The following is a 25131-nucleotide window of genomic DNA, read 5'->3' as shown; positions in this document are numbered from 1 at the left end:
TCTTCGGGGGATGTGAAGAAGCTCAGTCTTACGATGGCTTCCTAGTGAAAGCATAATGAACACTAACGCAGAGAAATCGAGCCAGCAGGGACTTAGAAGGAGCAGCTGTGTTGGCCCCCACGGCGCTGCAGCAGTTTCAGCCCCGCGAACGGAGCCAGGGCTGGGTTTCAGCCCCGGCTTACATCCAGTGGGTGGGACTCTACGTCAGATCTACATCTCGCAACAACGCGGCTTTATTTCCCTTTCCTCTCTCAGAAGAGGGCATTCTTGGTTTATGGTCTGGACTTACTTTTCCCAATTCTTTACTGGATCTAATTCTCACTGTTAGAAATTACTAAGCATTGAATTAACGGAACGTGGCATCTAGGATGACTTCACCCAGGGTCTGTGCCTTCTTCCTTAATTCAGCATTTGCTGAGCCAGGACCTGTGTTACACTCTGGGATAGAGAGTAACACAATCACGTCTGGTGCTCATGGTCAGGTAAGAGTAGCTGACCTCATTGGTAATGCACCTACTGTGTGCCACGCACCACTCTGGCTCATAGACTTTATCTCGATTATCACAATGGTCCTACAACGTAGGTGGTCATGGCCTCATTTTAAAAACTGAAGTGCAGGGAAATGAAGAACTTGCCCAAGGTCACACAATCGGTGAGCAGCGGTGCTGTGTGTTGACCTGACTCCAAGCACGTGTTCTCAGTCACATTTTCCATCTCATACAAACACACATACCTGACGTTAGGCTTCTGGAGCAAAGCCGGCCCCCCATGCAAAAAGATGCCTGGGCCAAGGCCCTAATCATTTCTAAGAATGGTGTCTTCTCTCTGCTGCACGTAACCAGGCCCAGAAGAACCCTCTACTGGCTTATCGCCCAGACAGATGTCCCCTTCACAGGGTTTCTCCACGAGGGTTCTGCATCCACTTGAGTCTCTCCCTGGTTATTTGGCTAAATAGTTAGACACGCAGTTTGTCTTCACAGGCCCCAGACTTTTCTTTCTGTGATGACTACTGTCTCCACCCTTCTCAGAAACTTCCGAGGAAAGTTCAAGCCATCAAAATTTCACATAGCTGTGCCTGTGTTTCTCAAGCATAGAATCCCGGAGTTGGAGTCCCGAAGTATGCATTAAAAAAAACCCCCAAAAACCCAAGGAGTCCTCAAAATGTACATTAAAGTTTGAGAACTGCTCCAGAGAATTTGCCACAAACAGTTTAAAAGCTCTTCACAGCTGGCCCACGGTCAGCGCTGGGAAGCTGGACATTCAGTCACACAGCACATACTTGTGTTGCCCTCTCTGTGTCACTGAATAAGATGGACACGGCCCCTTCCTTCATGGGGCTTTCATCTAGCAGGGGACACAGCAATCGACTGACTGCACAAGTCACTGTTTAAGATACAGATTTCTGGGCCCCACTGCACACGTCCGTTGGAGTAGGTCAGAGGTAGGATCTGGAAATGTGTACTTTTTCTAGGCCTCGCCCAATGAGTTTGATGAGCAGCCTGCTTTGGGAATGCCTAGTGCAGTGGAAAACCAACGCAGGCGCTTTGGAATGAGTCATACCCAGGTTCCACCCCCGGCTCCACCACTCTTTAGCTCTGTGACCCCTCTCTGAGCCTCAGTTTCTTCATCTATAAAATGGGAATAATGACACCCCACAGGAATTCTTCTAAGGTTTCAATGAGAAAAAGGGGGCTCAATAAATTTTAGTGTCCTTCCTTCATTCCCTCTAAATGTGGAATGAAAGGAAAAGTTTTGTTCCCTATCGATGGGAATTGAAGCTTTAGGGTCACAAGCTAAGAACTATTTTGAGGTCTGCGAGTCCTTCCTGATAAGTGAAACCTTCGCCCCTGCTGCCCTGGACGGGTTAGTTCCACTCTTCTGTTTTTGGACTCCTATCTATTCTTTCAGATCCCATATACTACAGCCCCTAACAACCATCAAAAAGGCAGCCTCTACCTCATTTCCTCTTATCTCGGGGCTCACAATCTCAAATACCAGGAATTTGGTGTAAGACAATGAGGCGTGGTGGGAACAGAAAGAAAACGAGAGCTACTTCCACAGCTCCACCCGATCATTTCCAGGTGGAAGGCAGGGCCCAGAGTGGCCGCCACATCTTCTGAGTTTTAAAGACAAGACAGAAATCTAGATTTCTATGTAAAATTTCCCAGTTTTTAAAACCCTGTACCCCAACTATATGCGATATATCAGAAAACCTATATGAAGTGGATAATCGTCCAGAAAAATACAACTTACCCAAATTCACTCCTATAGACAAGTCTAAACAGACTAATCGCCACAGAAGAAATAGAGAAAGTTGTTATGGGGCCTCCCCTGCAAGAAGGCTCCAGGCCCAGGACTGTTTCAGAGGGGAATTTTTTCAACCTCAAAGATCAGATAAGACCAGTGCCCTTAGACCATTCCAAAGCAAAGAGAAAGAGGGAAAAGTCCATTGAAGCTGGTGTAACACTGATATAGAAACTGGATAAAGATTGATGCGACTGTCCTCAATACTAGCAGAATCTAAGAGCAAGTTAAAGCAAAGAAATGATGCCGCAACAGGGTGTATTTAGGACTGGCAGGACAGTCAGACTATCAGGATGGGCTAGGACAGTAGTTCTCAACTGCGGGTGATTTTGCCCCCAATGAGACACTTAGCAAACAATGTCAAACATTCCACGACGCACAGGACAGCCCCTCACAGCAAAGAACTATCTGACCCCAAATGTCAATAGTGCTGAGTTTGAGGAACCCTGGACTCGGTCATGTCGCGGTAACAATTCCCAAATCTCAGTGGCTCAAAACAACACAGGTTTGTTCCTCACTCACACTGCTTGTCTACTGTGGGTCTGAGGGGGCTCTGCTCTATGTCACCCTCACTCAGGGATCCAGGCTAAGGGAGACACCATCCCTGTGCTGCTAAGATTTTCAAGGCACAAGAAGGTTGCGCTGGCCCCTAAGCTACGTCCAGAAGTGACATCCATCATATTTCATTGACTGCACCTGAATTCAAGGGGACAGGGAAGCACAATCCATCCACGTGCCTGGACACAGAGAACTAGAAATGTTTGCTAACAGCACCAAAGACTCCAAAGGGAATCATGACAGCTGGGACTCTCAGGTGATCCACAAGCCACCCAGCTTCAAATCTCACACTTCACAGCTGTGTGCCCCTGAGCAAGTCACTAAACCTCTCTGTGTCTCCATTTCTTCCTCCAAAAATGAGAAAAATACATCACCCTTGCAAAGCCATCATATGAGTTAAAACATGCAAAGTGCTTAGAACAGTGCCTGGCACACAGAAAGAGCTCAGGACATGTTAGCCAGGACGCTGATGATGAACTAGGTGAAGCCTCCAACAAGGAAGGGGCATTTAGTAAAGGATTGCTGTTATGACTGAAGCTCTGAGGAAAATGACTCGTCCAAGGTCACCCAGCTCATAAGTGCAGCATGGCAGTTAAGAGCCTGAGCTCTGGGGGTCTCAGTTTGGCACATAGTAAGTACTCAGTAAATGTTAATTAATATTTGGAAAAGGTCCAGCGTGGTTAAGAGTATGGACTCTGGAGCCTATTGCCTGGGTTTAAATCCTAGTTCCACTACTAACCAGCTGTGTGACCTTGGGTAAGTTACTTAGCCTCTCTGTGCCCCAGTTTTCTCATCTATAAAATGAGGATAATAATAGGACACTTGCAATTACGAAGATTAAAAAATAATATAAGTAAAACCCTCAAGACAGTGCTTGGTACATTATTAGTGCCATATGGTTGTTAGCTATTATTGTTACTATACTTTCCGTTGGCCACAAAGAAGCATTCAAAAGTAACAGAAAAACAGTTTGCTTCTCCTAGCCTACTTGAGACAGAAGAGAAGGGAAGATGGATACAAATTCAGCAGTCCTTGAGCTACAGAAATGTTTGCAGATGGAGCCTAGGAGTAGGAGAAAGAAAAAACATGGAAGCTTTTCCTACCTGCTCCAGGGTAGTCCTAGAAGTCTGAGAATTGCCATCTGTCCTCAGACATCCCTGCAACACAGGAGTGCAAGAGCAGGGACAGGCAGAGTCAGCCGAGGGAAAGGCATTACTCTAAGCCTGCAAACAGTTGGTTTCTTCCAAATCCAGCCCCCTTAGCAATTGCAGTTTCTCCTACAACCAGACGGGGGCGCTGAGCTGAAAGTCTTGCTCAGCAACAGTAAGAGCCGCTTAACCTTTTCCTACCGGCCAGAGGTTGTTCCAAAGAATTTCCCTGCATTATCTCATATGAATCTCATAACAAAACCCTACTAGGGTACTCTTATTATTCTCATTGTATATATGACAAATCTGAGGCTTAGGGAAGCTAAGCAACTTGTCCAGCAGGTCATACCTAATATTTGTGGGACCAGGGCAAGGGTACAAATGAAGACATACTTAAGAAGTTATAAATGGAGCTAAGGAACTGTTAAATAAAGTACAGTCTATTCTGCTACCTTGACAAATGAACCTCCACAATGACCTGGAAGGCCACATTCACATTTCTGGGCCTCCTGGAGCTCTGCAATAGAAGGTGGTGGAAAGGGAGAGAGTAGGACCCTAGCCCCACCCCCTTTCTCTTCATGCCCCTAAATATGCGTCCCTGCAAAGGGCTTTCTGCATCCGTGTGCAGATGTCCTAACCAGCATGCTCACGTTTTGTTCTAGGGTTTCTAAGTTGAAAGGGTCCATCAGGTATCCAGCACAATAAAAGGCAAAAGAGCCACAACAAAGCACAACATTATCACATTTCAGAATACTAGTGACCAGGAAGAGAGCAGGGGGGAAACCATACACAGAATCAGGATTCAGAACGGCATTGTACTTTTCAAAGCTAGAAGAAAACAGCAATATCTTCAAAATTCTGAAAAAATTCTATCTTCAGCCAAATTACCAATTAAAGATAAGAGAAGGGGCCAGCCCAGTGGCATAGTGGTTAAGTTTGCATGCTCTGCTTCAGCAGCCAGGGGTTTGCAGGTTCGGATCCTGGGTGTGGACCTAGCACTGCTCATCAAGCCATGCTGTGGCAGCGTCCCACATAAAATAGAGGAAGATGGGCATAGATGTTAGCTCAGTGACAATCTTCCTTAAAAAAAAATACATATATATATATATATATATATATATATATATATATATAAGAGAAGAATAAAGACATTTTCAGTGGTCATTTAACATGTGCGGTAGTGTGGTAGCCAGCCTTTTGTGAGGTCCCCTCCCTGGTATTTGCACCCTTACATAGTTCCCTGACACTTTGAATATGGCTGACCTGTGGAACCATGGGACATTGCAGAATTGACAGTATGTGACTAAGCTCAGGTAGCCTGCTGGGGACATGTGGCCCCATCCCCTCAGCTGACAACCAGACATGTGAATGAGGCCATTCCAAATTATTCAGCACAAGCCAAAGTGGTCCCGAAAAGAGAAATACCCAGGTAATCTACAGAATCATGAGAAATAATAAATGCTTGTTGTTTAAAGCTTTAAGTTTTGGGGTGATTTGTTACATAGCATAAGCTAATTAATTCAACATATTTACCTCATGTGTACCTTTTGTTTCGGGAAACTATAGGGTGTGTTCAAAGTCTGGTTACTTCCTAACCTTAGCTGATCTTGGGCAAGTTAATCCACCTCTTTAAGTCTTGGCTTTCCTCATCTTCAAATTGGAGGTAACACTGGGTAATACTACCTGTCTCTTAAAGTTCATGTGACAAATAATTGAGACGAACTACATAATGTGCCTTAGCATAATGTCTGGCACATACTTCTCAACAAATCAGTAAATGATGACAGCGATGAAAATGACAGGAAAGAAGCCAAAAGTGAGTAGATTTCCCAGGTAAGGCCTGTGTTAGTCCTGCAGTGGGATGTGGTCTTTCCGAAGGAAGGCTACTGAGTGTATCACTGAATTAAACAAGTACTTACTAAGTGTTTACCATGTGCCAAGCCTGCAACTGTGATGTGAAAGCAGGAATCACTCATGACATTGAGCTATTTTGAACCAGAACCAAGCTTGCCTATTTCACAAAGAATTGAACTAGGACATCAAAAATATGTCTGAATGGAACTTGAGCAGACAGATATTTTGGTTTGTATTTCACCAGCCCCAGTCTCGTCTGGACACTCCAGAGCCAGAAGCAAAGGGCAGGGGATAGCCAGACTACCTCATAACTCTCTCTACATCCTCTGTCGTTTCCCTTCCCCGCCAAGGAGTAAGGATGCATTCTATCCTGAAACTGAAATCATTTCAACTCTAAATAGTGGCTTTCAATTCTTGTGACCTCAACCCACAATATGAAAAACATTTTACATTGCACCTGAGTACATGGACCCAAAACTGAAACACAAGTTTCATAAATTGAGACTTAAAACGTGTAAATTTTTTATCATATTCTATTTTTTGAATGCTGGTCGCAATCCTCTAAGTGGATTTTAAGACCCATTAATGCATCACAACCAGCTGTTAGAAAAAATCACTCTAAAATACCACACGGGGAGGGGACTTAAAGGTCATCTAGCCCAATCTTTGCACTTTAAACGGGGCTGAGACTCAGAGAGGTTGTCACTTGCCCAAGGCCACTCAGCTAGCAAATGGCAGTGCTTGGAGTTGAGCCAAGATCTGACTCAACTACTGAATTCTTAGCACGTGTCAGCCACCATGCTGAGTTCTTTAAGGGCATTATTTAATACTCACTGCGATCTTATGAAACAGATATTATTACTCCCACTTTACAGATGAGGAAATGAAGTGTCACGATGGGGGAAATGACTTATTCAGAGTGTCACACCGTCAGTAGCAGACCCAGGACTTGTCTCCAGATCCGGCTGTCCAAAAAGCCCACTATGAAGAAAGTTGTTATGAAAGTGGGTTAGCGAGCTCTAAGCGCCGAAGTCTGCAGCTGTGAGCCAGCGATGATGCTGCGCTCCCTACTCTTCGGGGCCCTATCATTGCGCACGCTTTCCTCCGCCAGCTCCCCAAAAATGCTGGCGGTAAAATAAAAGAGCACAGACTTTAGCCTACGGGGAAGGAGGATTCGAAACCCGACCCCACCATCTACTCGGAACACCAGCTTCATCCCTCTGCCCTTCAGTTTCCACATCTGTGAAGCTGCGCTAGCAACAGCATCCGCCCCGAGTACTGAAAGAGTCAACATTAATCCCACGGCATCTGCAAGCGCGGGCCACAGGCCAAGCCTCCCAGAGCCCCGCCCACTTCTCCCCGGGCGCATGCGCGGCACAGGGGCGCCTTTTACGACGCGGCGGGCGCGGCGCGCTTGGCGGCCGGAGCGGGGAGAGCGCGGTGTGGGCGACGGCGGCCGCGGCGGCGGGGCCGAGGGGACGCGCGGGTGGCGGCGTCGCCATGTCGCATGGCCACAGCCACGGCGGGGGCGGCTGCCGCTGCGCCGCCGAACAAGAGGAGCCGCCCGAGCAGCGCGGCCTGGCCTACGGCCTGTACCTGCGCATCGACCTGGAGCGGCTGCAGTGCCTCAACGAGAGCCGCGAGGGCAGCGGCCGCGGCGTCTTCAAGCCGTGGGAGGAGCGGACCGACCGCTCCAAGGTGGGCCTTCCGGGGCCGCGGCGGGCGGGGACCCTCGCGGGGCCTCAGGCCGCCCGCCTGCTCTGTCAGCCTCGTTCTCGAAGTTAAAAATAACGACAGCCCGGTTGCCAGGCGCTTTGCCGTGCCCGTCTCTTGCCAGCCCTTTGGGAGGCCACCAGGGTCGGGTCTCCCATTTGGCAGGTAGAGAACTGAGGCCCAGAGAGGGAAAGGGGCTCTACGGCTTTGCACAGCCAACGTTCTGTTCCAGGGTTACAGGGCTAGGGAGGGAGGATGGCCATGAGGGTGTTCTCCATAGCGTTTGACCCCGGGTCCCTATGGCTGCCGGATCATATCACCTGATGAAGACGAGAGACCAGCCTAGGGAGATGAAGCAAGCGCGTCATCCTGTCTGCACCATAGATCATTTTGGGGGGGGTCACAGAGCCGTTTGAAAGCTGGACCGCTTAGGCACAGATCTTGGCACACAATTTCAGGAGGCTAGCTGGCCCTCGAAGTTCATTTCCTGGGCTCCCCGTTAAGAACCGTCTGATTGGATGGTCTGTGGCTATTAATTTATTAACATCAGGTTAACAAGTGCTGGAAAACCGAGGGAGGTGGACTGTTTGCAATGCGCTCCACTTGTAGAACAGGGTGGGAGCTACCTGAAATTCTAGGCTCTCAGAAAATATTTGTTTCTCTCTCCTTCCTCCTCCCCATCCCCTCCAGTTTGTTGAAAGTGATGCGGATGAAGAGCTTCTGTTTAATATTCCGTAAGTAGCTTCTCGGTGCTTGTCTCAGGCTAAACAGTCTGTACGCAGTTGCCCTATCAGGGTTCATTCCCTAGTTGTATCAAGAGCCCACATCTGTTTCTAGAAACCGCGTAAATGACGGTGGCGGGTGTGAGGAGGAAAGCATCATAGGTTTCTTGCTGGATATTGAAAAGAGATGTATTTGTTAAAAGATAACTGAGAAGTCAAGGTAGATTTTTTAGAACTGCAGTATGCCAGAGGCACATAGGATCTTCACGATTATCTAGTACAAGTCTGACACATGGGTAAACTGAAGCCCAGCAAGGGGAAGGGTTTTGCCCAGCACCACACAACTAAGTAGAGATTCAAATCCAGGTTGACAACCTTCTCTTTTGCATTCTGGCAGATTCACAGGCAATGTCAAGCTCAAAGGCATCATCATAATGGGAGAGGACGATGACTCACACCCTTCTGAGATGAGACTGTAAGTGGCAAGGGCTTAGGCCCCCAAGGAGCTCCTAGTTCCCTTTCTCTAGTAGCACTTTATTCCACAATAATAGAATTTTTTCTTTTTACTGGGTTAAATATCCCCTGACTCCCTTTAAGAAAAGATCTTGTTCTGCACACACTTATCTCTTCCCGAATTAATGGCTTTTAGGTTAAGCATCTTTAGGGCCAACAGCTTGCTGTGGCACCATTCATTCAGAGAGCATCCTATAAATGCCAACAGTTGATGACTTTGCAGTTTTCTTAATAACCCAGCTGCAGATCTCAAGTGATCTTTATGAATTCTACTTTTGGGGTTAGCTTCAGAATTTTCCCTTGCTATTTCATGCAGTTCTAATCCTTGTGTGTGTTTTGTTGACGTGGAATTACTCTGAGTTTGCATGGCCTTTAGTTAGCAAGGTTCTCTATACCTCTTGCAACACTTCATCTGTTGCCACCAGAGCTAACACTCCCTTGTTGACAACTTGCCTTATGCCAGCATAGCCTCCCTAAACAAAGGGGAAAACCACTTTCTGAGTGCTGGAGAAACAAATATCAGAAGATCTTTACATAAAAAATTTCATCTGAAAAATTTATCAATTTAAATGAGAGACTTAAGAAATTGAAACTATTTTTGAATGTTAGAGACATGAATTTGAAAGCAAATCCACATACTTAATTATTTTAAGGAAACAAAGTACATTCGAGTTGATTCTTTTCGAGACTCACTTACTTGGGAGATGGATTGGCTTGAGAACACTAGACATCCATGTTGCATTGTGGTTTAGAATGGACTCTGGAATAAATTGCTTGGGTTCAAATTCTGGCTGTACTACTTGCTAGCTGCATGACTTTGGGGCATTACTTATCTTCTCTATATCTCGGCTTTCTCATATGTAAAATGGAAGAGTAATAGTCTGAACCTCACAAGATCGTGGAGAGAATTACATGAGATCTAACATGGAAAGAGCTTAGAATAAGTCTGGAACATAGTAAGTGCCCAGTTTTGGGAGAGCAGGTGCAAATACTTTCATAGCCCCAAATTGTAAGCACTTCACATATATTATACTGCATTGAATCTACGATGTCATTGATTGTAAAAGGCACCATTATTTTATGTACCATTAATTAAAGAATAGTGCCTCTTCAACTATGACATACCATTGACACATCCACAAAAGTTAAATTGAGACTTAAGTCAGTGAAATTTGAATACAGACTCGGTGTTAGATGATATTAAAGAATTGTTGTTAATTGTTAATTTTTGTAAAATTGTATCCTGGCTTTTTTTTTTTTAAGAAGTCCTTACATTTTAGAGATACACACTGAAGTATTAGTGAAATGATGTTTGGGATTGCTTTAAAATATCAAGCACAAACAAAATGGGTGTGCTGGGTAAAATCGGCATAATGTTGGTTATTGAAGCTGAGTGATAAGTATATATTTGTTATATTTTTCTCTCTGCTTTTGTGTGTGTTTGAAATTTTCCATAGTAAAATTTTTTTAATATATGTGTCTCTTAGAATTGATTCAACTTATGTCCGCATCAGCCGATGAGTTATGTACTATCACTATCCTCATTTTACAGATGAGGAAACTGAGACACAGAGAGGTTAAATCACTTGCCCAAAATTACACAGCTGGTAAGTGACAGAGCCAGGCTTTAAGCCTAGGAAGTCAGGCTCCGGAGACCCTGCTTTGAACTACAGCACGACACTGCCTTTCATAATGCTGCTCATAAATGTTCACTGTTATTATTATTCTGTGCATCATTCTTAGAAACACTTTGAAGCAAACATTTGCTTTCTTAAATTATATGCATTTTGCTGCAGCTACTATCTAGGCCCCTCCCATGTGGGAGTGTCAATAAAACACTCTAGAGATGGTGGGGGTGTGGCTCAGTCCTTTAGATTTGTGAGCTAGAGGAGACAGCTGTTTCTTAGATATTTCTTTGAAAAATGTTTTCCTCACTAGCAGTTTTACTTGACTTTCCAAAGCCTGTTGTGTCCTTTTCAAAGTGGAAATCCCCAAATGGTATTTTTTTAAGAATTGTAAGATGACTCAGTATATCAGGTAATTTTGAACACAGAAAAATGCTTGAGCGTTGGGTTACCTGATCATATCTCTTAACTGTGTTTAATATGTTTCTGCCAAAGTATTTTTTCCCATGAGTAAGCTGTTGAACATCCTCGGCTTGATCTGAATGTGCTGAGTTGCCTGTTTTCTCCATGCATTTGCTGCACGTGACCTCCTTTGAGCCATCTCTTTGTGTATTGCTTCTCATGTGATCTTAACCCACTCAAAGATGCCATTGGCTTATGTTGCAGTTCTCAGCTCTTTTCTTGTTGGATTAAAGATATTTGTGTATAAATGCCTGTAAAATGCTGTTTCCAAAATTTGTTCTCCTTCCGATAGAACTGAAGGCAGTTGAGGAGTCAGTAGGAAGTTTTGAAAAACTGAAAAATGTGATAATGCACATTTGTTGATTTTTCTTCCCTTTCCTTTCTCAGGTACAAGAACATTCCACAGATGTCCTTTGATGATACAGACAGGGAGCCAGATCAGACCTTTAGTCTGAACCGGGATCTTACCGGAGAACTAGAGTATGCCACAAAGTAAGCACTGGGCCTGTCTTCCACTGTCCATGGCTTTTCCCGAGGAGCAGCAGGCACTCCCTCATTTGCAATGAGCATATATACATTAGTGCTCCCAGGGCTTGCAGTTTATTTTTGGCGCATCTCTTGCCCTCTTAGCATCAGAAATAAGTTAAAACAGTGGAGGAGGCTTGACCCTTGGCTTGGTCAATTTTTGGCAGAGATTCGGTGCAAGCCACAGACTTGTTAACTTGTATGCAGTTAGCAGATCTGAATGAGCTCCTAGGATGGTCTTAGGAAAGATGTGTTTTCAGAATTCCTGCTTGCATAGTGGCCTTACTGCAGGCGAAATCACACATGCCGGCCTTATCTCTTCATTAGTTCTCTCTTTTCCCTGAGGGTGAGGTCAGCACTGAACTTGCTTTTGAACCCCTGCCTGGCCATAAGGCATTTCTCATTCCTGGTCCTTGAGGGCGGGGACAGTGTTGATTCCTTTTTCTATCCCTGTTGCCTAGGGCAGGATCTGGCAGATGCTAAGTCAGTGTTCACTGAATTAATTGCTTGTCCAAAGGAGAAGAATGAGACATAAGACCCAAAGAGTGTTCTCTGACATTTGTCTGGGCTTTACCACAAGTTGGAGCTGGAATTGTTGACATGGCTGTGAGATTCTCATTGAACTCTAACCTGTGTCTCCTCTCCCCACTGCTTTCGTCCTCTAGAATTTCTCGTTTTTCAAACGTCTATCATCTCTCAATTCATATTTCAAAAAACTTTGGAGCAGATACCACAAAGGTCTTTTATATCGGCCTGAGAGGAGAATGGACTGAGGTAAGATGGGGTTGGAAACATTATTGCCCCCTCCAATGTATGTATATATGTGTATAGATATCTGCATGCTGTGCTAGTGGGAACCTTAAGGAAAGGAAAAAGAGCAAGTGAGACAGTGATTGCTCCCAGTCCGGTTATAATTTTTCTTGGTTTCGTCATTAAACTATCCATCTCATTTGACAGGATATAGGGATTTTTAAGGGGGTCGAAATAATACAATTGATATCAATTCAGTTTTTATAATTTAGAATTCTTTCCTTCATTCAACATGTTTGATAACTTTTCTTGTTCCAGGCACCAGAGATAAGATGATAAACAAGATAGACGAGGTCCTCTTCTCTTGGTGCCTCCATTATAGTGGGGGAATGAATCTTCTCAGTTATGGGGTGAATCATTGATAATGATTTTTTGCAGGCTTCTCAGGATAAAAGTATCAGAAGGGAGAAAAGGGTGGATGATGGCTTCTAGAAGTGAACCTGAATAAGGACTACTCCAGTATGTGGTCTGGGAATGACCAGCTGACCCAGCCTCTCAATTTTCTTGCAGCTTCGCCGACATGAGGTGACCATCTGCAACTATGAAGCATCAGCCAACCCAGCAGACCACAGGGTCCATCAGGTTACCCCACAGACACACTTCATTTCCTAAGGGCTGGCCGAGGCTCCCACACTGTGTCAGTGAAGATGTACGACATCCTGTTGGGAAGGACAGAGAGATGGGCTCCAGAGAGAGTTGGCTGCCACAGCCTCTGCCAAGCTTTGTCTTTGGGGCTTGCTGCAGAAGCCTGGCCTGTGGAAGACACCACACCACCAGGGAGGGTTGTGTGGGTGCTGAGGGACAATCATGATTTTCTAGGGCCCTGCAGAAATTGGGTCTTGGGCTGGTCAGCATCTGACAGTTATGGATAATGCCAGCCTTTCCAGTCAATGTGGCCATGGAATCCCAAGTGTCTTGTTGCTTTCTGGCAGGATTTTTGTGTGACTTGTTTTTTTAAAAATGGAAACTTTCTGGGCTGCAGTAAACTTTCTGAAGCCTCAGCGTTGTGTTTGTATTAGCCATAAGGAGGGTCTCCAACTAGAAATACTTGTTCCTGCTTGCTCCTTCTTCCTGTCATCGTTCGGCCTTCTTGTCAAGTTGCCCAGCTTGAAGTTGTCTGTCATGCAGTAGAGTCTCATGGTTATAGCTAGAAGAGCAGGAATCTCCTGATGTTGCTTAATAGCTTGAGGAGAAAGTCTTTTTTCCTGCTGCCTAGGTAAGCAGTCTGGGGAGAGCATGGGCATCATTTCTGTGTTTGTGGGTATCCTGGTCGTGGTAAGATTGGGACTTAGGTAAGATTCCCGTTGGGACATCCTTAATGTTTATTAGCTTCTAACTAGTGTTGTAAGCCCAATGCCAGAATGTGGAGATCTCAGTTCTTCTGTTTATGGCTTTTTATTCACTGTGACTAATAAGCTTCCTAATAAATCCTTGCCAGACTTAATGTTTGTATATTCTTTTGAGTTCTTGGTAGTATGTGAAACTTGTACTTTACTTTGGGAACTGTATGGAACTTTGAAATTTGTTGTTGTTGTTGTTTTGGACTAGGTAGATAAATGCCACAATTATATCAAGACTAGATCAGTTTCTCCAGAAAGGTCAAGCTTAATTCACTCCTACATCCATCCACCCGTATTTCCTAAATAGGAAGTTGAGGTTAAAAACCTGTATTCTATTTCTCATGAAAGGAGGTAACTTGTGGAGAGTGACATTTACAAAAATAAGGGAGAACAGATTCTGGAGCTCATCAGAAGAAATGTGGGTGAGGAAAGTAAGTGAGCAGCACATGCAGTCTGAAGGTGGACCCAAAACTTTGGACTTAAATTTTGAAAGTCAGTACAGCAATTGGAGAGAATTTAATCTCAGAAGAGGAGCTTTGAGATGGTCAGTATTCTCCTCCCTTGCAGAAAATAGAAACAGTTGGTCATGGGAATTTGTCTTGAATCTGATCCTCTTGAGAGAATTCCTCTGAGGGATTGGCCCATACTGTTGTTAGGAGGACATGCCCACTGTTTCTCCAGCCTGTCTTAGAGAAAGCATGCCACCACCAAGCCTTATCAAGCTTCAAAATTTCTAAAATGCAGCCTGAAATCAACCAGAATGCAAACACAATTCTTGATGCACTAAGGGTCCTACTCACTCCTCAGCCACAGCCTCTGTATTTCACTTGGATCATTTTGGAGATAAAAATTAAGGGCTGTGTGTTTTAATTTGGAGTTGGGGGAAAATTAAGTTAGAAATCTTAGAGCAGACTAGTCCTTCATTAATGCCACTAATTAAAGCACTAATCACAGGCAGCCCCTGGGGCTGGGCCTCTGAATTTGAAGTTTCACTCTGATGAATTTTTCAAAGTGCCACGGTGTCTCAGGTGACTGGGTGCAGGAGGAATTGTTGATTCTTCCACAGACCCACCTGGCAGGGATTCTTTTGGGAGTGGGGGCAGCTGTGTTGTCTTCATCCTCTCCCTTTTCTTCTGACGTCCAGTACTGGGGCCTTGGCTTGCTGTGGTCCTCTGGACCCAAAGATTTCCTCTCGGAATTCTGGCATTTTAGACTCTCTGACCTGTTGAGGACTTAAGACCAAACTGCCTTTCAACCTGGGAAAAAGTGCTTTGTTAAGCTTCCAAGTTTACTGTTTTGTTTTAGTTCAAAGAAAAACTAGTGTAGGTTACGCTGGGAGAACGCGTCCTCAGCCGCTGAGGGATGAGTATGACTCACATCCTGTTTGCATTTGCCTACATGTTTTCTCCAGGACAGGGGCCTTCAACTCAGTTTGCTTCCCCTTCCAGCCTTTCTGTGGACCCCATTTCCACTTTTCCAGGGCAGCAAGCAACAAAGGGTGACTGAGTGGTGACCAAATGAAGTCATTTTTGTTTTTAACACCTGGATCTCATCAGCGGCGTTACTTTGTGCACTGCCTGCATGGCGTTCTTTGGGAGGGCAGAGCTAAGACGACACTGCCAATGCCTGTCCAGCTGTCCTGATATGGCCTCTTTTATTTCCCTAGGGTCCTTTGTAGAGTCATTTACGCCTCACGCTGTGACTTTACAGTGTATACAGCATTTCCACGCGACCTCATTTGAGCCTAACAGCAGAGCTGTGAAGTAGGCAGGGTGGTTATTATCACCGTTTTGTAGTCAGGCAGTAGGTGCAGAGAGACCGTGTTACAGCGTAATCCTGAGACTGCTGTTTACTTCCCCTCCCTGAGCCTGTTTTCTCATCCTTAAAATAAGACTGGAGAACTAGATGGTCTCTAAGGGTCTTTTCAGTTCAGTGTATGATCCATCTGTGATCCTGGAATAGGGCATGAAAGCCAGTGGTGGGTACCCAAGACTGATGAAGTGCGGCGCATTGGGGATGGCAAGGTGGGAAACTGTGCCAGCGCGAGGAATGCCTCCCCTTCCGGACAGGCTTCCTCCAGGAGCCTGACGGGTGCTGCTGGCGCGTGGGAGTCACACACGCGCTGCCTAGATTCCGCAGGTGACCCGTGTCTTAATTACGAGCATTGGCCCCACCGTATCCAACATGGCAGCTCCTAGCTGGAGAATCCCCGACGCCCACTTCCGGGTTCCGTACCGCTGGCCAGGCTACTTCCGGCAGCGCGATGGCTGGGTTCCCGGGACTCGAACGGAAGTTCCGGCGGGGGCGGCGGAGGGGGAAGAGTGTGTGTCTGTGCCGGAGAAAGAGGAGAATCGCCGGAGAGGTTTCGAAACCCCCAGGGAGTGGAGGTACCCTGCTCCGGGACCAGCAGGCGGAGGGAGGGCACTAGGAGGCGAGCGGACCACCGCGGGGGGCTTGGCGCGTGGGGGGGGGGAACCGCAACTGCGAGGGATGGGGGTGGGGAGTGAGGTACGAAGAGGCGCTGGCCAGTCCGGGGGACTTTGCGGGTAGAGAGGGGCAAGAAAGGGGAGTGATGCGAGAGAAGTCAGGGTCGGAAGTGGAAGATCCCGTTGTGGGGCGGGGGCTCCCAGGGTGAAAGATAGAATGCACCTTTGTGAGCAGGAGCGGGTCTTGAGTCAGGATAGAAAATGTCACTGTGGGGAGGGGGCGACCCTTGGTTAAAAGAGAAGTTCCCATTGTGGGGAGTGGCAGACTCTGGATCAGGGTGGACGTTTTTACTGTGGGAAGGGAGACCCCAGGTCACGGGGGAAGGCACCCCTGGGAGATGAGGGATCCTGGAGTGAGAGGTGGAAGTCCCCAGTGGAGAAGGAAGGGAACCCCAGCTTAGGAGGAAAGGTGCACTCCCCTGTGAGAAGAGGGACCCCAGGGTCAGAGGTGAGAGGTCACACTGTGGAGAGGTGCACTTCTGGGTCAGAGATGGAAGATGAAAGCCTGTTGATGGGGTGGGAGGGATGGGCGCCACTGAGAAGGGTAGGCACTTAGGGGCCGGCAGCAAAGCTTGTGGGGAGTTTGGAGGATGCTAGGGGTGGGAGGAGCCAGCCGGCCTGATATTCTTTTGTGTGATTGGGAGTCCCAGAGTGTAGTCAGGTGGGGGACCTGTTTGGGGTCAGTGGGCAGCAGCAGCAGCAGGTAGCCCCATTCAGGGGGGTGTGGGGCACCAGTGAAGAGGTGGGTCGTGGATGGGAGTCCATGTGCCTCCTGGGAACATGGGCAGCCCCCAGGGGCTCTGAGAATAGCTGAGCTGGGAAGTGCTGTGATGGGGCTGGATGGGAGGCAGGGTGGAGAAAACGTGTGTGGGGCGGGGGGTAGGGGCTGGAAGCATTGTCACCGGCATTTTTCCCCCCTTCGTTTCTCAGCAGGGCTGGGAGTTGGGGAGGAGGGGACCCAGGGGCTCTAGAGAAGGGGGATGATTGGAGATCAGGGAGGAGGCAGTTACCTGCTGGGGACTGTTAGGTGTGGGGAAGGCAGCAGGGGCTGTCCTGGCTCCTCTGCCCACTGCCCCTAAGCCCTGCCTCTGCCCATCTCCAGCAAGCTCAGGCTGTGCAGGGGGCCAGAACCAGGGCCACTAGGGTGGCTGCCTCTGCTCGTCAGCCCTGGAATGGAGGCAACTTCCTTCCCGCGCTGGCCCGGGACTTCCTGCCTGCCTTTTGTTTGTGCTCAGGATAGAACCCGGGGTGCTGTGGGGGGCTGACGGCCTAGGTGGGCCCTGGGTTTAAGGCTTTGCCCCTGTGTCAGGAGTCTGTCCCCTGCCTGGTCTTGCTCTTGACTGCTGCCCTGGCTTTGCACAGGCCCCAGCCGTGGAGCCTTGCAGTGTATGTGTGGTAACACCATGTCTGTGCCCCTGCTCACTGATGCTGCCACTGTGTCTGGAGCTGAGCGGGAAACGGCCGCGGTAAGTGTCCTCTCCTCCTAGCCTGGCTCCCAGGCCAGCTGGGGGACTGGCTGGAGGGGGCGTGGGAAAAATGGAGGTGGCAGTGATGAGAAGGGAGCATCCTGAAGCCAGGAGGCGGTGGGGGGGGAGGGGGGCTGTTAATAACCTGTTGGGCCTGTTACCTCGGTTCCCCTCAGGTCCTTGGGGGTGGGGAAGGGGTGGCCAGAAGTTGGAGGACAGAGTGGGAGTGACTCCTGCCCTCTTCCTCATCTCCCCATCTCTGCTCCTTTCTCAGGTTATTTTTTTACATGGACTTGGAGACACAGGGTGAGTGAGCTGGGGAGGGATGTTCCTCGGGCAGGTGCGGAGGGGCCCAGTGGGCAGGGCTGGAGAGGCCTGCGCCCTCCCTTTCTCCCTCTCCCCCTCTCCACAGCCGTGCCTTTTCTCCCTTACCTCCTACAGGCACAGCTGGGCTGACGCCCTCTCCACCATCCGGCTCCCTCACGTCAAGTACATCTGTCCCCATGCGTGAGTGTCACCCCAGCAAGGGAGGGGCTGAGGATGGGGATCAGCTGGGGCGTGGTCCTGTAGTCCCAGGCCTGTTCTCTCCTGCCAGCTGCATCCTGGGGCCTGGGCCCAGGGCAGTCAGAAGTGCCATTTTCAGCCTTCCCTCCTGTAGAGCCCTCAGGAATGAGGTCCCCCCACCCAGCCCCAGGCCTCCTAGACCTGAGGCCGCCTAGAACCAGGACCTCCTGTGCCCCTTCCCCAAGCACTCACCAACTGAGCTGGAACCCCGTCACACCCAAGTGTTGGGCTCTGCTTCTCCATCGCTACTGCTGATGCCCCAACCACAGCCTCCAGCCCCACGTGGCAAGTTGCCTGGCAACACCTTAAACACAGGCCCTGCCTGTTGGGAGGGGCCCCAGGGGCTGCCCTGCGCCCTCTCAGGCTCTCTGCTGTGGCTTTCTCATCCCTCCTGAGCATGATGGCCCTTCTTGCTCTCTCTCCGCAGGCCTCGGATCCCTGTGACACTGAACATGAAGATGGTGATGCCCTCCTGGTGAGTTTCAGGAGGGGGATGGGAGCTGAGGGAGCTACAGGAGGCTGGCCAGGGTCTTCCAGTAGCTGCTAATGCCTCTGCTTCCCCAGGTTTGACCTGATGGGGCTGAGTCCAGATGCCCCAGAGGACGAGGCTGGCATCAAGAAGGCAGCAGAGAACAGTAAGGCCCCAGCCCCTCCTCAGCATCCTCCCTCTCCCCCTCGGTTCCCCAGGAAAGTGCTGGGCAGTACCTCTGTCTGGCTCCCTTCCCTGGGCCCTTCCAGCAGCTTTGCCCCCACCTAGTCTTGCCCCCTCCCCCCAGTCAAGGCCTTGATTGAGCACGAGATGAAGAATGGGATCCCTGCCAATCGTATTGTCCTGGGAGGCTTTTCACAGGTGAGAGGAGAGAGAGGGGGGTGAGGGGTGAGGGGTAGGGGGTGGGTAGGTGAGCTGCTGAGCCCTCATGACCTCTCCTTCTCTCTTCCCTCCAGGGTGGGGCCCTGTCCCTCTACACGGCCCTCACCTGCCCCCACCCTCTGGCTGGCATTGTGGCATTGAGCTGTTGGCTGCCTCTGCACCGGGCCTTCCCCCAAGTGAGTGTCTCCATGACCCTGCTCCTGCCCGTTGAGTCTCCCTGTGGCTTGGGGATTGTGCTGAAGCACTGGCTTTGCCCTCTGAGTCCTGTCTGGCCCACAGGCAGCCAACGGCAGTGCCAAGGACCTGGCCATCCTTCAGTGCCATGGGGAGCTGGACCCCATGGTTCCTGTACGATTTGGGGCCCTGACGGCTGAAAAACTCCGGTCCGTTGTCACACCCGCCAGGGTCCAATTCAAGACTTACCCAGGTGTCATGCACAGCTCCTGTCCTCAGGTCAGTGGTGTGGGGCCCCTTCCCACTCCCACCCCTCGCCCTCCTCCCTCCAGCCAGGAGCCTCTCACAGTCCCCCCTCATTCCCAGGAGATGGCAGCCGTGAAGGAGTTTCTCGAGAAGCTGCTGCCTCCTGTCTAACCAGAGTTGCTGGCCCCCAGCACAGTCCCTCACCTCATGGGGGACCCAGCACGTGCGGCACCATCTTGGATCTGAGCCGGTCGAGCCCGTCCCCACCCTCCCTGACCGTCCTCTTCCCATGGGCCTCTGGAGCAGGCAGGCCGAGGCCTGGCCAGGCCTTCCTTCCTGGCCTCAGTCACCAGGCTGTCTGCCGCCGTGGGTGGGCTGCTTTCTTATCCCATTTCCCTGGAGGTGGGCCTCCCTGGCAGCAGTATTGAGGGGCTGTAGGCAGCGGGAGAAAAGGGGCCCAGCCGCTGACCCACTCACTCAGGACCTCACTCACTAGCCCCGCTTTGGGCCCCCTCCTGTGACCTCAGGGTTTGGCCCATGGGGCCCTCCTAGGCCCCACCTACCACCCCCACCCCAACTGATTCTGCCCAGATAATCGTGTGTGTCTCCTGCCTCCACTCCAGCTGCTTCTCAATCATGAATGTGTCCATGGCCCCGGGCCCCCTAGCTGCTGTGGGCTCCCTGCCTGGGCAGGAGTGTTGGTGAGGGGGCGGAGTCCTTCGAGGGGGCCTTCCCTCAGCCATTTCTGACTTGGGGCTGGGCCCTGCCTCCCCATTCCCCTCCTCCCCTGCGGGCCTGGAGCCTGCAGGGCTGCACTGAGGCTCAAGGTCTCCCCCGGCTGTCTCACCCCCACGCTGTCCCCACTCGAGGGCCAGGGGGTGGTGGGGGAGGAGTTGTGTCTCGTCTTCTGTCTCCATGTGGTTTTGGGTGTTTTTCTTGTTGTGTCCTGGATTCCGATAAAATTAAAGAAATTGCTTCAACTCTCAGGCATGGCTGCTTCTGTCTGAGGGATAGAGTGACCACATGCAAGAATCTGTCCCAGTGTAAGAAAACTTTTTATTTTAAATACTTTGGAAAACTTCTTCATAGCAGTATAAATTAGCGCCTGGGAGGAGGGTGTTTTGTTTCAAGGCCCTGCCTCCCCATCTTGTTCTTGGAGATCCTGATGGGTTCCTAGACTCTGAAAGAGAAGAGTTAGAGACCCCCGACTCCAGGTCACTGGGGCCCTTGGCCTCATGCCTGGTGGGCTGAGCGGGCCCAGCTGGGGTTTGAGGTAGCAGAGCCTCTGAGACCCCTGGGTTCCTGCCCGAGGCTGGAGAGCAGGCAGTTGTTTCTCTTTCCTTTCCTGGACCACGGCAGGGGAAGGTCTCAGGCCTGCGCGCCAAAGCCTGAAGGGTTCTGCTTCTGCCAGCGCCAGAGATCTTCACCTGTGACAGGGTGAGATGTGCGGTCAGGGTCCACACTGGAATGCAGGGCCTGCACCACCTCAGGCAGCCCAGGGTGGGCATGCCCAGACCCAGTCAGCTCCTTCTTAGCCCCTAACTCTCCCAGGGGTCAGGCCAGCACCCAGGGTCAGGGGCTGCGGCTAGCACTCACACATCCTGTCCAGCCCTAAGGCTGCTGTCCAGCCCAGCTCCTTGAGGGCCAGGCTGGGGTTGGCATAACAGGCAGCCACATCACCTTCCCGCCGTGCCACCACCTTGTATGGGATCTGCAAGAGAAGGGGCAGTCGTAGCTTAGCTGAGCTGGCCCCGGCTTCACCCACCCAGCTGCTGACCAGGCCCTCGAGAAATGCAGGTGCAGAGCAGGGTCTCGCTCGCAGGCACCCAGTGCCAAGGCGGGCTGAGTAGATGGGGCAGTGCTGGGGTGCGCATCATGGAGGCTAGTGGGAGGGGCCCAGGTCTGCTGCACTGAGAGTTGGGTGGGAGTGGGGTCAACAGCAGGCCTACCTTCTTCCCAGAAGCCTTCTCCATGGCCTGGACCATCTGCAGCACCGAATAGCCCGTGCCGGTGCCCAGGTTGTAGATCTGCCCAGCAGAGGTAAATAGAGATTGTGGAGGGGCTGGACTCACTCCCCCTCTGGGCCCCATTTGCCCAGGACTCCATCTTCCTCTCTCCCCTCCATTCTCCCTTCTCTCCCTACCCGGCAGCCACACTGCTCCTTCAGCTTCCTCAAGGCCGCAATGTGGCCCTTGGCCAGATCCACGACGTGGATATAATCCCGGACACCTGCAGAGGAGGAAGTGGTTGGGTGGGAGGGCTCAGTATAGTCTGTTCCACCTCAGTCTTCCTCCTGGCTCTCACTCTTCGGTCCTCCTGGTCCTGGGCTCACCTGTGCCATCCTCTGTGTCATAGTCGTTGCCAAAGACATTCAGTGCCTCCCGTCGCCCTATCGCCACCTGGGGTGGAGGTCAGGTCAGCTCTTCCCAGGCCCTTGACACCAGCTAGCTGTACCCCGTCAACCCTAGGGCCGCCCCCTCCTTCCCCTTCTCCCTTACCTGCGAGACATAGGGCATGAGGTTGTTGGGGATGCCCTGGGGATCTTCGCCGATGCAGCCGGAGGCGTGGGCGCCTATGGGGTTGAAATAGCGCAGCAGCACTGCATTCCAGGCCTGTGGGACACAGGTCACATGGGTGGGGGCCCAGGCGGTGTGAGCCAGCTGAATCCTGAGCCCTTTCCCCCACCCCCTGCCTGTTCTCTATCCCTAGAAAGGAGCAGAGGATCAGGCCCTCCCCCTAGTGCTGTGACCTTGGGCAAGTCACCGCTGCTTCCCAAGCCCTAGCTTCCTCCTTGCTGGGAGTTGCTCAGGATCCCGTCCTCAGGCTCATGGGGAAGCCATGAGGAGTCTGTGAGCGGAGCCCGGGCTGGGTCAAGGTGGGGCCCTCACCTTGTCTGCCTGGCACAGGTCCCGGATCATTTCCTCAATGAAGAACTTGGACTTGCCATAGGGGTTGGTACAGCCACCCGTGGGGTGGGCCTCGTCCAGGGGCAGGTACTGAGGGTTCCCGTACACGGTGGCCGAGCTGCTGAACACCAGGTTCTTCACCCCGTGGGCCCTCATGGTCTGGCCATGGAAGGAGGTGTCAGTGGCCTCTGCCCCACACGTTATTCCCACCCGCTTCCTCCTTCACAGGTGGGTGAGGCTGAGGTATGGGCACTCCCATGTACAGATGGGGAGACTGAGGCTGAGAGGCAAAAACACGTGTGTCTAAGATGATACAGCCTGGGCCCTGTCTCACTGTTGCCCCAGGCCCCTGACCATTGTGTCTGGCACTGCCCACCTGGTGAGAGGCCCTCCCACTGTCTGTGTCCTTGCCCGTCTCACCTCTAGAAGCTGGATGGTTCCTGTCAGGTTAACTCTGTAATAATCCAGAGGCTTCTGCACTGACTCGCCCACAGCTTTGAGCCCCGCAAAGTGGATGACTGCCATAAAGCTGTGCTGCAGGGGCAGAGCCGGGGTCAGAGGTTGCTTTACAGGCCTTGACCCTTGGCAGTGCCCGCTGCCTGCCTGCCAAGCACCCACCTTCTTGAAGAGACGCTGTAGGGCTGCCTGGTCCAAGATGTCCATCTCCTCAAACTCCACAGAGCGGCCTGTCAGCTCCTGCACCCGCCGCAGGCTCTCAGGCATGGAGCCCTCTCCTGGTTGAGCACGTGGAGGCCATCGACATCAGAGGAGCTGGGGTCCTGGGTTCCCAAGAGACTAGCCGGACACCACCCCCCCCCCAAAGGTGGAGGTGGAAGCCAGGGTTTTCCTTCCATCCTCTCCAGAAGTCCCAGCCCCCTGCCCTTGTGCTTACCACGGATGGCATTACAGAAGTTGTCGATGACCACAGGCAAATAGCCCGCCTCCAGCAGCTCCAGCACTGTGTGGCTGCCGATGTAGCCCGCTCCGCCTGTTACCAGCACCTTCTCTGCCATCGCACCTGACCCAGGACACAGAGTCTCAGAGGTGGCTGAGGCTGCCTGCTAAGGGCCTCCTTCTAACTGGAGTCTGGCCTCTGGAGGGAGGCAGTGGTGTGTCCTAGTTAACAGGGTGGCTCTGGAGTCAGGCCTGGTCCAAGTCCGGATACCACCACTTCCTGGCCTTAGGCCTTGCAGAGCCCTTATTCCTCTCTTGGCCTCAGTTTCCATCTCTGTAAGACGGAGCTTATAATTGTACAAATGTCTGGTAGTTTCAGGGTTCGATGAGGTGATTTTAAAGGCCTGCCACATGGTACAGGTGGTGTGCCTGACTCACAGGCATCCTGTTGTCTAGACCCAGTTGACACGGGGCTGGGAATATGGAAGCTGAGGCTCCGCGCTGCCTTCCCCAAGGTGTCTGGGGACTGGACAGTCCTGGGCGGATGGAAAGAGGGCAGCAGCACTGGGAATCCAAGAGCCCGGGAAGGGGCTCTGTCTGCTCAGACTCGGGCTTCTCAGTCCCTCCACCATCACTAGGTGTAGACTGGCTCTTGGCTCAGTGACTAATACCTCCTGCTCTAGGCAGCCCCCTGACTTCCTCTCCCTCAAGGGGAGCTGGGAGGAAGCAAGAAAGTCATCCGATGATCTCAGGTTGGCGTGCTTTGCCAGGCAGGCTGAGCCCAGCTCCGGGGCACAGCACTGCAGTCCTGGAGTGGGCCACACCCCACCCCACCCCGGGGCAGCCAGGCTGGCTCAGCCTCTGCTCATGCCAGGGCCAGACGGGTCACTCCCAGCTTGGAGCTGAGGATCCCACCCAACTCTAGGCGGCACTGAGCCAGGCGGTGTAGACGTGGCTTTCGCCCCAACTCCACTGCCAGGTGTGCAACTCTGCCCTGAACAAACTCTGAGGGCAGAGCAGGGAGGAAGCCCCAGACACTGAGGCCTTTCATTCGGCCTGGCCTGCAGCCTCCTTCCTCCTGGCTGCCTCAATCCCCTTCTGGGCGCACCCTGCTCCAACCCACTTGACTGAGTGCCCGCTGCGTGCCAGGCTCTGTACCACGCACTTTTGCATTATTTTCTTGAATTCCCCCAACATCCAGACAAGAAAGGTATTATTACTGGCACTTCACAGAGAATGATACTAAGGTCAGGGAGGTGAAGTCATTTGCCTGAGGTCACCCAGCTAGTGATAGTTGGGCTAGAATCTGGATCTCCAGGCTCACAGCTCGGCCTCTCACCCCAAGCAGTTCGCCCTTCCCCCCACTGCTTCCTGCTGGACTCTGCTCCCGACGCCGAAGCCGCCCCCACCCCCTCCCCGCCGAGCTCCACGCACAGTGCGGACCCCCGGGAAGTGGTCGCGGAGAGGCCCTGGGAGGCAAGAAGGCAGGTGAGACCTGTCTCGCCTCGGACCGGCGGGGAGACCTCGATCAGCTGTCGCCTCCTCAGTTTTCCCGGTCTGTATAATGGAGGGGAGAAGGTCTGGGTCGTGAGCGCTCGAGCGTGCCGGGCCTCGGGCTGGAATCGGGGCCGGGGCTCCGCGGGGGCTGAGCTAGGAGTCCCCAGGCCGGGAATGAATGAACCCGGCCGCCCCAGCCAAGGCAGCGGGTGCTGGGAGCTGGGACCAGCGGGGCGGGCACGCCCGCCCTGGCGGGACTCTGCCCAGAACGCGGCCCGGAGCCCTGAAACTCTCCCTCGCCCCCGGCGGACCACCCGGCCCCTCGCGAGCCCGCCCAGCCCCGCATTCGCCTCCAGAACCTGATCGGGACCGCGCGCCCCAAGATGCCTCCAGCGGCGCCGCCTCCCGCGCCCCGCGTCTGGGTCCCTTTAAGAGCCGACGGCCCACCTTGGC

At 51.4% G+C, this 25131-nt stretch overlaps 3 protein-coding genes across 5 annotated transcripts; 2 read left to right on the top strand and 1 right to left on the bottom strand.

Annotated features, from left to right (window-relative positions):
* The first annotated feature begins 7260 nt into the window (after positions 1-7260).
* On the top strand, positions 7261-13678 carry PITHD1 (PITH domain containing 1). The gene is made up of 6 exons (XM_046660210.1): positions 7261-7562; positions 8268-8311; positions 8697-8774; positions 11287-11391; positions 12090-12198; positions 12745-13678. Exons 1-6 carry the CDS (start codon positions 7365-7367, stop codon positions 12844-12846), a joined length of 636 nt encoding a protein of 211 aa, XP_046516166.1. The 5' UTR covers positions 7261-7364; the 3' UTR covers positions 12847-13678.
* Positions 13679-15822: 2144 nt separating this feature from the next.
* Positions 15823-20361, top strand: LYPLA2 (lysophospholipase 2). The gene is made up of 10 exons (XM_046660208.1): positions 15823-15961; positions 17423-17526; positions 17801-17832; positions 17968-18033; positions 18518-18565; positions 18655-18725; positions 18867-18940; positions 19036-19137; positions 19241-19414; positions 19502-20361. The coding sequence occupies exons 1-10, from the start codon at positions 15838-15840 to the stop codon at positions 19550-19552; spliced, it is 846 nt and encodes a 281-aa protein (XP_046516164.1). The 5' UTR covers positions 15823-15837; the 3' UTR covers positions 19553-20361.
* A 56-nt stretch (positions 20362-20417) lies between these two features.
* Positions 20418-25049, bottom strand: GALE (UDP-galactose-4-epimerase). Of its 3 annotated transcripts, XM_046661442.1 has the most exons (11): positions 24677-25040; positions 23180-23305; positions 22906-23021; positions 22708-22821; positions 22270-22446; positions 21880-21993; positions 21714-21780; positions 21525-21610; positions 21331-21408; positions 20978-21092; positions 20617-20808 (listed from the first exon to the last, which is right to left on the bottom strand). In XM_046661442.1, the coding sequence occupies exons 2-11, from the start codon at positions 23298-23300 to the stop codon at positions 20750-20752; spliced, it is 1047 nt and encodes a 348-aa protein (XP_046517398.1). In that variant the 5' UTR covers positions 23301-23305; positions 24677-25040; the 3' UTR covers positions 20617-20749. The 3 variants fall into 3 exon arrangements, with proteins under 3 accessions (XP_046517397.1, XP_046517396.1, XP_046517398.1); XM_046661441.1 differs by lacking the exon at positions 20978-21092 and having other exon boundaries at positions 20418-20808; positions 24616-25049; XM_046661440.1 differs by lacking the exon at positions 20978-21092 and having other exon boundaries at positions 20418-20808; positions 24677-25049.
* Positions 25050-25131: the final 82 nt, after the last annotated feature.

This window comes from Equus quagga, chromosome 5 (assembly GCF_021613505.1).
Source record: "Equus quagga isolate Etosha38 chromosome 5, UCLA_HA_Equagga_1.0, whole genome shotgun sequence".
Classification (NCBI taxonomy): domain Eukaryota; kingdom Metazoa; phylum Chordata; class Mammalia; order Perissodactyla; family Equidae; genus Equus; species Equus quagga.
The sequence above is the reverse complement of the archived record's forward strand: the minus strand, read 5'-3'. Positions and strand labels throughout refer to the sequence as shown.